The sequence below is a fragment of the Tupaia chinensis genome, unplaced genomic scaffold, assembly GCF_000334495.1.
Source record: "Tupaia chinensis unplaced genomic scaffold, TupChi_1.0 Scaffold000184_1, whole genome shotgun sequence".
Classification (NCBI taxonomy): domain Eukaryota; kingdom Metazoa; phylum Chordata; class Mammalia; order Scandentia; family Tupaiidae; genus Tupaia; species Tupaia belangeri.
Window position 1 is genome coordinate 2,272,542 of NW_006159659.1, and position 11,769 is coordinate 2,284,310.

Here is an 11,769-nt window from a genome sequence, read left to right on the forward strand (position 1 = left end):
CAGCAGCACTAGCAGCACTGAGGCCGACACCACCGCCGCAGTGGGTGGCAGCAGCTCCAACCAGGGTACCAAAAAGTGGGAGCAGAGGCAGATGCACATCAAAACCCTGGAAGGTCAGTTCTCCGTCACCATGTGGGCCGATACCACCAGAGAGCATAAGGCAGTTGAAGAGCAGAGTGATAACTCATCTCCCGATTATTCTGAGTACATGACAGGGAAGAAACTTCCTCCTGAGGGAATACCTGGGGTTGACCTCTCAGATCCCAAACAGCTGGCAGAATTTACGAGAAGGAAGCCGAAAAAAACCAAAGAAGATGTTCCCAGAACAGTGGCTTGCCCTCATAAAGGCTGCGTGAAGATGTTCAGGGATAACTCTGCTATGAGAAAACATCTGCACATCCACGGCCCCAGAGTCCATGTCTGTGCAGAATGCGGCAAGGCGTTTGTTGAGAGCTCGAAGCTAAAACGCCATCAGCTGGTTCATACCGGAGAGAAGCCCTTTCAGTGCACCTTTGAAGGATGCGGAAAACGCTTTTCCCTGGATTTCAATTTGCGCACACATGTGAGAATCCACACCGGAGATAGGCCCTTTGTGTGCCCCTTCGATAACTGTTGTAAGACATTTGCTCAGTCAACTAATCTGAAATCGCATATCTTAACCCATGCTAAGAACAAAAACAGCCAGTGAAAAGAAGAAAGAAGAGCCTTTTCAAACTCTGAAAGTATCTTCCAGGAGTGTGGCTGGGAATTATATGCCTCTACTTTTTCTGTTGTTTCTAGGAAAAAGTTTTTAAAAATTAATCCTATATATCTAAGAGTCATGTTTTGATAGAGTAGTAAAAATAAATTTAAAAGTTTATTAAAAAGTAAATCTTTATTTAAGATAATATTGCTAAGATGCCTTGTTCTTTAATAGTGTTTTTGTAAACTTTGGTCCCAACAGGAGAATAATTTATGAACCGCATGTCAAAAGACAATTCTTTATATAGCTGTTTAAAAATGGGACTTTTCACATTCTTATGAAGTTTACTTATTGCTTACAATTTTTTAAAAGTTTGTATTTTCCAAATGTTCATGTTTATACTTTTAGGAATGTGCTTAGTAATTTTATTTATGATTTTTCTGGAAGCATATGACTTTGCTTGCAAAGATTTTCTTTAAAAGAATGAACAAATTATATTCATATAATATTGTCTTGCTAAAGAAGTTACATAGGTTTTGTTTGCTATCTTAATTTTGGTTGTATTTAATGTTAATACATTTTGCACAAGTATCTTTTAGCTGAATTGAATTGTGTAGTGTTGCATATTAAATGAGTTAATAGTATTTGTCAGTTTAAACATATTTTAGTCATTCAGTCATTTTATTTTCCCAAAAATATTACCAGATGCTGTTATTTAATGTAATGTCTTGGCCCTGCTCAGAGAAATGTTCAGTTGTAGAATATATTGTGTATATATTGACTTTTTAACAGCTGATATGTACATCTGGTGTAATAGGGAAAAAAAAATAAAATACCTGTTTTAAAGAAGGGAAAAAATGTAACTTGCTTATATAAATACAGTAGCTAGAAAATAAAAGTTGGGGGGTGGGTGTTATTGGCATCTGGTGGGTAATGACCAGAAATGCTGTTAAACATCCTACAATGCACAGGACAATTCCCCCAGAACAAAGAATTATCTGGCTGTAATGCCAGTAGTGCCACTGTTAAGCCCTGCTCTCAAAAAGCGAGAGTTGTAACAAAGGTTCCAGAGGTGTAACTAACCATTAGTGCAAAAGAGGTTGTTTAGATGGAGAAAATGTGTGTGCTCTACCACCCCCATTACCACTTGACCATCCATTATGGGTAAATCAAGCATCGAGGGGGTGGCCGGGTACCACCTACATGCCCAGGGTGTCAGGAAATCAGTGCTGCCCTGTGCCCCCACCTTTGTTCATTTCATGTCTTGTTTCTGAGACTAGCAACTGGTGCTGGGGTTGGTGGTGGCAGAGGGATTATTCTAAATTAGTTTCCCCAGAGTAAATTTTACTGCACCAACAAATTAGAGGTGTTTTGGTTTTGGTTTTTGGTTTGAATTTTGTTGCTGAAGCTATGAAAGCAATACGGTACTAGAAAACACAGTTGAGTTTTTAAAATAATCTTGAAAGACAATACAAAGGAGCCATTTGATCACACTGAAATTTAAAATAGCAAAACAGATTGGATAGTGGTGCAGGGGTAGAATATAATGCTCTGTGGGGCAGACCCATATGGAATGGTCCCTCGTTCAGATCCAGACTTCCCTGAGTATGCCAGGTACACTTGCACGCATGATCTGGGCTAGCAGTAACTGGGGGTGGATTTGTCAGGACCATGTTAGGATGTTCTCTCTCAGAATAAATAACTAAACTTTTTTTTAAAAAGTAAAATAAAATGGGGAATGGGCAGGTGGTGTGATTAAGGGTGCTGGACTCCCATATGCCCAACCACAGTTTGAATCCCTGACCTGGCAGCTTACTTTCTCAATTTCTCTGTCCCTCTCTTTTCTAAATAAATAAATAAATAACATTTAATTTAAAAATGCATTAAAAATGCAAAATTATAAACCAAGTCAAGCAACAAACTGGGAGGAGAAAACATAATACCTATTTTAAAGGACCAAATTCTTCAGTGTATATATTATAGCCAGTAGCATACACAAACCATTATTAAAAAATAAAAATTTAAAAAAATAACAACTCAGGTAAAAAACAAGCAAAGACATAAACAGCCAATGGATAGCAATAGGATAGAATACCTATCAAGACAATGGAACTTGAGGCCAGCAGGTGGTGTGGTGGTTAAGGCGCTGGCCAACTACAGTTTAAGTCCTGGACCTGGCAGCTTGCTTTTTCACTTTCTGTCTCTCTTGCTCTCTCTCATTCTGTCTCTCTCTTGTCAAATTAAATTAAATAATAAAATAATTCTTTTTTAAAAAAGACAATGGGACTTCACTGTTCACCTAGCAGATCGGCAGGCTGAAATTATAACTTCATGTTGCTTATGGGGGGAGCGGTGGATTTTGAAAGTATGAATTAATTGATACCAGAGGTCAATTTTTGTGTGAATACTAGAGGATACATGTGATCATCAGAGGAAGAGGAGAAAACATTCCCCATGAGGAATGGTCACACTGCAATCCCTTCTCCACTTCCCCCTCCTTTCAGGGTTATGGATAAGTCCGTGCACACACCTGACGTGCATGTTTCCCAAGCCACAAGGTCCAGGACTCAAGCTGCAGGGTTGGCCATGTGGAATCTGGCTGCCTTAACCACCAGGGAATGGAGCCAACCCAGAGATCAAGTTTTTAAAGATGTATTTATTTTTATTATTGTACTATATTTTAATTTGCTATAGGGCACATGCACTCACCAGAGAGAGAAAGAGAAAAGGCAAGCTGCCAGGTCCAGAACTTGAACCGTGAACCGCCGTGTGGTAGTCCCATCTCCTTAAGCACCATATCACCTACTGGCCCCTCAGAGATTAATTTTAATGCACATATCTTTTGACCATTTCTAGCTAATTTCTGTACCCTCTCAGGTATACACTTAATTAGATGCCTAATAATGTAAGCAAAGTTGTTTATTATATCATTGTATGAAAAGCTTAAAACAGTAGGGAAGTTTATAAGTAAATCAGTATGTTAAAAAGTAGATTACTTAAGATTAAGAAATAGGATAGAGGGCCACCTCCACAGGTGACTTGGAGGTTAAGGTGGCTGGATTTCACATGGCTAACTGCGCAGTTCAAGTCCCTGCACGGTTTGAGTCTCAGACCTCATGGCTTGAAAATCACAGTAGGTATATGTGTGTGCATGTCCAAAATCCTGAGAGGAGTATGAAGGAAAAGCAATTGCAAGATTGCAACATTGCCATCCCCACTGTAGGGAGCAGGGTGTGATTTCTCACTTTTCCTCATGCCCTAGATCTCTGTCTCTCCAGTGAGTGCATGTGCCCTATAACAAAATTATTATTATTATTATTAGTTTAATCAGACAGAGTGAGAGATAAAGTGAGAAAGCAAGCCCCCAGGTCTGGGACCTGAACCATGGTCAGCTATGTGGGAGTCCAGCACCCCTAACCATAAGTGAGAAATCACTACTCCCCCGAGGTGGCCATATCACAATCCCTTCTCCATCCCTGTAGCTCAGTGGTCAAATGCTGTGCATTGGGAGCCAGATCCCCCAGGACTCACTACTTCAATTCTTGGCCCTGGTGAGTTCTAAGTCACACCAGGCAGGTGTGTATGTGTGTGTGCCTAAAATCCTGATAGGATAGAGAAATGGTGGGAAAAGAATTGCAGTGTGATCATGCCCCATTGCATGATGTTTTCTCTCTGTTTCTCTCCAAGTGCACACGCCCGCTGGAAAAAATTTTTTTAAAGATATATCTGTATGTAATAGAAAAGATCACTTACCCAGCAAGTCCTGGAACAGACTTGCTCTGGATATTTCTGGAATTTAACAATACTTTTAAAATACTTTTTAAAAAGGAACACTTGGGACCAGCAGTTGGCTTACTGGCTATATTGCTGAACTCCCATGTAGTCGACGAGGTTCTAGTCCCAGACCTGGTGGGCTTAAACTCACGCCAGGCACATGTGCGTGCTTGCCCAAGATCCCAAAGAGGAGAATGGAGGAGAAGGGATTGCGGCATGGCTATCTCCCCTGGGGAGTGATTTCTCACTTCTCTCTCTCTCTCTCTGTTTATGTCCCTCTCTCTTTCTTGTTCTCTCTGAGCACGCACACTCTGTAGCAAAACAAACAAACAAAAAAATTCAAAAAGAGAGGGAAGATAGGATAGGATACTTCCTGAGCATTGTAAATGAATGTATTTAAATTTTGAATTGAAATATAAAATATATATGAATATATGTTTTTAGAAAGGGGATTAAATAATACCTACTTTTCTATCCCAAGAATAGAGTGCTTTTAAAAAATTCTCTATGCAGGACCAGCAGATGGCATAATGGTTATGTTACTGAACTCCCAGGTAGTCAACCGCAGTTCGAGTCCTAAACTCAGCAACTTAAAACTGATGCTGGATGCATATGCATGTGTGTGTGCCTAAGATCCCAAGAAGAGAATGGAGGATAAGGGATTGTGGTGTGGCCATCCCCCCTGGGGTTCATTTCTCACTTTCTGTCTCTGTCTGTTTAGAGAGAGAGCACATGTGCTCTATAGCAAAAATGTCTCTTAAAAAAAATTCTCTATGCTGTGGGACCAGCAGATGGCATAGTGGTTACATTGCTGGACTTCCACATGGCTGTCCGATTCCGGTGGCTTGAAACTCAAGCTGGGCTTGTGTGTATATGTGCCCAAGATCCAAGGAGGAGAACGGAGAATAAGGGATTGCAGTGTGGCCATCTCCCTGGGGGGTTGATTTATAGCTTTCTGTTTCTCTGTCTCTCTAGCAAGTGCATGTACCCTTAGCAAAAATCTCTCACAAAAAAAAAAAATTTTCTATGCTGGACCAACAGGTAGCATAGGGGTTAAGGCACTGAACTCCCACATGACTGACCATGGTTGCAGTCCTGGAACTGGCCGCTTGAAAATCACACTGGGTGCTTGTGTGTGCATGCTCAAAATCCCAGCAGAATGGAGGAGAGAGGATTTGCAGCATGGTTATCACCCCTGGGGAGAGATTCCTCACTTTCCGTCTTTCTCTCTGTCTCTCTGCAAGCACCCACATCCTATGCTAAAACACTTGTAAAATTCTCTATGCTTTGTTACTAAAAATTCCTTTAAATAGTGAAGACAAATTTTGCTCATTTTGGAGCCATCCGATGACCTGGTAGTTAGGGGCACTGGATCCCACATGGCCAACCATGGTTCGACCTGGTGGCTTAAAAAACATGCATGTAGGGACCAGCAGTTAGTGTAATGGCTGTGTCGCTGGACTCCCATGTAGCCGACCGTGGTTCGAGTCCTGGACCCGGTCAGTGGCTTAAACTCACACCGGGCACTTGTACATGTGTGCCCAAGATCCCAAGAGGAGAGTGGAGGAGAAGGGATTGCAGCGTGGCCATCCCCCCTGGGGGGTGATTTCTCGCTTTCTGTCTCTCTGTCTGTCTCTGTCTGTCTGGCAAGCGCACGTGCCCTATAGCAAAAACCTCTCTAAAAAAATGCATATATATGCATGCCCAGAATCCCAACAGGATGGAGAAATGAAAAGGGATTGTGGTATGACCTTCTCATTGGAGGAGGTGCTTTCTCTGTCTCTGTCTCTTTCTGGTGAGCATATGCACCTTCTGACAAAATTGTTTTTAAATGTGACCATTCTGGCTCTTTGCTTAAATTTCTTTAAATCCTTCTTATATATTGAAAACATGGTTGTTATTTATATAAATCAGTTGTAAGTTTATTTGAGGGTAAAGTAAAAACATTAGTTACTATAAAATTGATGCTGTGATTATAGTAAAGTGTAACCCTGTCAAAGTCATGGTTTACTTATTTTTTAAAAAAGAATTGTATTATTTGACTTTATTTATTTATTTATTTTGAATTTGACCAGAGAGGGACAGAGTGAGAGAGAGAGAAAGTGAAAAATCAAGCTGCCAGGTTTGGGACTCGAACCGCAATAGGCCATGCAGGAGTCCATCACCCCTAACTACCACACCAGCCCCCAAAGCCATGGTTTATATCCTATCATATATAACTACTGTGTGCAGTTCAAAGAATAATGTTATGAGTTGTTTTACCTATTAAGTCAAATGGTGACCTGAAAACCACTTCTGTGTGTCTAGAGAATTGAGGTAGTTGTGCTTGCTTTTGTAAAAATGTAAATTTTAAAATAATACTTCTTAAGACCACTTCCCCAACAAAAAGAGGAATTACATCTACAATATTAAGGGTGGGAAAATCTTCCTTTTCACAGTTTCAAAGATTAACTGACTATATGAATCAAAGATTTAAAGATTTGGGACCAGCAGTTAGTGTAATGACTATATCACTGGACGCCCATGTAGTCAACTGTGGTTCAAGTCCTGGACCCAGTGGCTTAAACTCATGCCGGGCACGTGTGCATGTGTGCCCAAGATCCCGAGAGGAGAATGAAGGAGAAGGGATTGCAGCATGGCCACCCCCCCTGAGAGGTGGTTTCTCGCTTTCTGTCTCTCTCTCTCTCTCTTTCAGGCGAGTGCACGCACCCTATAGCAAAAACCTCTCCAAAAAAAAAATTATAGATTTGACCATATAAGTTTTAGGGGTTTTTGTTTGTTTGTTTTTAAAAAGACTACCAGCCAGCAGGTGGCACGGTGGTTGGGGCACTGGACTCCTAGATGACCAACTATGGTTCAAGTCTTGGACCTGGCAGCTTGCTTTCTCACTTTCCCCCTCTCTCTGTCTCACTCTGGTCAAATTAAAAAATAATATGATAAATAAATAAAATATTAGATCATCAGAAAAGTCATGACACATTTTGCATAGAAAAACATAGGAAAATACGTCATGACTTTTCCAATGACCCAGTAATTCTAAAAAAAAAAACCAAAAAAGATAGTTCCTATCTGTTTGTTGCTTTAAGGTTCAGATTGTTACAGATCTGTAACTTGATGTAACTTATTTAATATATTTGAGGCTTCTTTTCAAAGATCACAAGTATGTTTAAATAAATGGTGTACATATTTTCTGAAATTGGTGTAGTTAATAGAAGATAATAGTTCTGTTTCAGTAAATCCTATTAGCATGTGGTCTTCATAATGTGGTATTAACACACTGATTTTAGATTTCAGCATCTGAAATGAAGGCAGCCGCTTACTGGATGTCTGTCCGCTGTAGTAATGGGCAGAGCTCTCTGCCTCACAGCTTCTTCTGATCACTTGATCCATTTACCAGAATACCTATGTGTTATGAAGCACAGCTACCTAGATCATTCCTGCCCCAGACTGAGCTCACTGCTTTTTTTTTCTCTTTTCAGGTATCTGGCATAATTTTGTCCTTGCAATCTTAGGTATTTTAGCGCTTGTTCTCCTCCCAGTAATTCTCTTGCCATTTTACTACACTGGAGTCGGAGTGCTTATCACTGAAGTCGCTGAGGTAAATAATGGATTACTTGGGGTGTTCTTTTACAAGCTGCTGCATTGTATTAAATGCTGTAATATTTAGCATTTAATGTCAGGAACTTTTATTCAAGTTCTCCTCATATACAGAATGCTCAATTTCTTCTGAAGAGATTACCGTCATCCTTTCAAATCTAACAAATAATGTCATGTAATACATTAGCTTTTTATTTTTTTTTTAATTTTTAAAAAAAATTTTTTGGAGAGGTTTTCACTATAGGGCGTGTGCGCTCTTCAGACAGACAGAGAGAGACATAGAGACAGCAAGCAAGAAATCACCCCCCAGGGGGGATGGTCACACCGCAATCCCTTCTCCTCCATTCTCCACTCGGGATCTTGGGCACTCACGCACACGTGCCTGGTGTGAGTGTAAGACACCGGGTCTGGGACGTGAATAACGGTCGATTACGTGGGAGTCCAGCGACATAGCCATTATACTAACTGCTGGTTCCCAATACATTAGCTTTTTAAAAACACTACGAAAATTATTTTTGATCTGAATTACAAAGATAGTATCAAGATTTTCTACCTATAATTTATTGATAAAATACATCGTTTACCTTTGCTGTTTATTTTTATATCTCTACTTTGAGTCAAATATCTTTAAGAAGAAAAATGAATCCTAGGCTATCCAGCTAAAACATTTCATAGGGCTTTAAGTTAACGTCTTCGACTCTATTTCACTTTCTTAGACAACAACTACTGTGGTGACATCAAATCTTCCATTCAGACACTGGAAAGAGGAAAATTACCTTTGTGAGCAATTGCCTTACATATTCATTATGCTGATAATACTGTCTGCATATTTGGGACTGTTTATATCAAGACTTGCCTTATCATTTAGTTCACTGAAGCTATAGGAAAGTGAAGGCAGTCTAACTGACTACTTTCACAAAAAAATTTAATTACCAATTTGGGGACAACTTTTATTTTTTTAATCTTAATAGTTGGCTAGTGGATTTTTTTCAAATTTGAAAAATTCAAAATCTTGGAGAATTGTGAAAAGCAACTATAATTATTGGTTTCTTTTGCTAATTTTCTTTTCTTTTTTTTTTAGAATTATTTATTTTTAATGTTATTCATTCATTCATTTTAATTTGACAAAAGAGAGGCAGAGAGAGAGAGAAGGAAAGTGAGAAAGCAAGCCACCAGGTCTGGTACTCAAACCATATTTAGCCATGTGGGAGTGTCCAGCACTTTACCAACATCACCTGCTGGTCCCGCTAATTTTCTGAACTATATGTTTTAGACCAAAGCTGGATTATTTTATGCATTATTCAAAATACTCTACTTAATGAACTCAGTGTCTTTATTGTTTACTCAGATTACTCATAGCTTGTCTTCCTTCATATATTACCTCATTTGGTTTTGCTGTTTTCCCAAGGACTCACCTGCCATTGGACCCAGAGGCCTTTTTGTGGGAGACCTTGTCACCCACCTACAGGACTGTCCTGTTACCAATGTACAAGACTGGAATGAATGTCTAGATACTATCGCCTATGAGCCCCAAATTGGCTATTGTATAAGTGCATCAACTTTACAGCAGTTAAGCTTCCCAGTTAGAGGTGTGTATATTTACCCAATATATTACTTCAAGCCCCACTGTCTGCTGTTCACTATTCTATAAATCATGTCTATAGTCTTATTTTGTTCTAATCTTTTTAAAGCAAATCAGTAAATAGGTTCAAACTAATAGATATTCTTCTTGGTGAGTTGTATACTAATATGCATTTTACCTTTATTATATATTATTATTGAACTTCTAACTATTTTCATAATATTGTATTTGACTTTCCAGACTCTAGTGTCTAATTCTTTCTGCGTTATAGGTTAAAGGACCAGTAAATGGCATAGTGGTTATGTCACTGGACTCCCACGTAGTCAACTGTGGTTCAAGTCCCAGACCCAGCAGCTTAAAACTCAGGCCAGGCGTATGTGTGTGCATGCCAAAGATCCCAAGAGGAGAGTGGAGGAGAAGGATTTTTTTTTTCTTTTTGGAAAGGTTTTTGTTATAGGGCATGTGTGCTTGCCAAAAAGACAGAGACAGAGAGACAGAAAGTGAGAAATGACCCCTCAAGGGAGATGACCATACTGCAATCCCTTCTCCTCCATTCTCCTCTCAGGATCTTGGGCACACATGCACACTCAATGCACCCCGCGTTTAAAACACTGGGTCTGGGACTTGAACCGCGGTTGACTACATGGGAGTCCAGCAACATAGCCATTATGCTACCTGCTGGTCCCTAGTTTTCTTGACATGTAAAAGAGAAGCAAGTACTTACCATCCATCGTACTCATCTCTCAGTTTATGTGAACAGGAATAAGAGGTTACATACGGAAACACTTTTGATGTTATCATAATTACTGACAAGGCTAGAGGATGCCTTGGGTTTGTGAAGACAGACTGGTAACAACACACATTAAAGGGGGGTGGGAGAGGGAGCAAGAGACAGACCAGTGAAGAGGCTAACATGAAGTCAGGCTTGCCTTACAAAATGGGGAAGTTCTCACATTCTGTCTCTCTTTCTCTCTCTGTCTCTGGCAAGTACATGAATCCTATAGTGAAAAAACTCTCTTTAAAAAAAATTGTTATATCAGCATTCAAGCTCAACCATAACCAATTAACTAAATTCCAGTAATTAAATAGTCTGCCAATAAAATGTTATCTTTATGCATGGATGTAGGTATATGCAGTCTTCAAAAAGTTCATGAAAAGTGAGTATTATGAAAAAATTATGTTGGGTTTCAGATAATTTTCTGCACCAAAATAAATTCATACTTTAATTCCATTTTTCAAAGTCAGGTGGTAGTGCTGTGGTAACTAATGCAACTTTATCCGCATGGAAAAGGTCCTAGGTTTGTGTCCCAGGACCTCCCTCAGAATGCTGGTCCCACATTCATGCTCTTGGACTAAGGCTGGCATTAGATCTTGGCAAGAAGACCCTGATTTGGTTGCCTTTCTCTCTGTCTCTGTCTCTCTCTTCCCCTCAAAGAAAATAAATGAATAAGCTTTTTTTAAAAGACAGTTCTACTGATGCTAATTACTAATAAATTTTAAAAAAACTTTAATTCCATTTTTCCATGAACAATACTGTCTTAATTTATACTTCTCTATTTAAAGACAGTAACAAGAAACAATTTTCCTTTGCATAAGCTTATGTCAGAAGAGATAAACAACTGATAGCTAATAACAAAATAGATAAAATCAAAGCATAAGCATTCTATATTAATACATTTTTAGCCCAATAAAGGCATGAAGTGAGGAAAGCTTAAAAGAAATAAAAGGAACTTGTCAATCAGGCATGAACCCTTCTTCTGGCTGAAATATACCTAAACTTAAACAGTTCCAGTGGTAGCTATGTGAATGGAGGTATGTCCAAAGCTATGTGGAGTAGAAATATTTTATGTATTTTATGTGGCAGACATCCAGAGAAAGTTATCTTTGCTTCCAAAAATACCTCATAAAGTCAGATACTTTGCTCTGTGCAACAGATGAGAGGGCTGAAGGAAGTTTCTTCTTAGAACCTATCAAAATTATTTTGAGACTTTTCAGCTCTACAAAATCAGCCCTCTCCAACTCTTTATACAAAATTGAGTGGCCCAAATTATTTAATTCATATTTAATATCAGAAAATATTAATTATGTTTACAGGCTTTATCTATAAGTTAAGAAATTCTCTGGTCCACATCTA

At 39.2% G+C, this 11,769-nt stretch overlaps 2 protein-coding genes across 3 annotated transcripts in view; both read left to right on the top strand.

Annotated features, from left to right (window-relative positions):
- YY2 (YY2 transcription factor) overlaps positions 1 to 774 on the top strand; it is a 1,866-nt gene extending 1,092 nt beyond the window's left edge. The window contains exon 2 of the mRNA XM_027771110.1: positions 4 to 774. Within this exon, the coding sequence (XP_027626911.1) occupies positions 4 to 688 (685 nt within the window). The 3' untranslated portion in view covers positions 689 to 774. The remainder of the gene's footprint in view (positions 1 to 3) is intronic.
- MBTPS2 (membrane bound transcription factor peptidase, site 2) overlaps positions 1 to 11,769 on the top strand; it is a 59,687-nt gene that overhangs the window by 23,085 nt on the left and 24,833 nt on the right. For both annotated transcript variants that reach the window (XM_014587119.2, XM_006146651.3), the window contains exons 6-7: positions 7,936 to 8,054; positions 9,462 to 9,642. In XM_014587119.2, the coding sequence (XP_014442605.1) occupies positions 7,936 to 8,054; positions 9,462 to 9,642 (300 nt within the window). The remainder of the gene's footprint in view (positions 1 to 7,935; positions 8,055 to 9,461; positions 9,643 to 11,769) is intronic.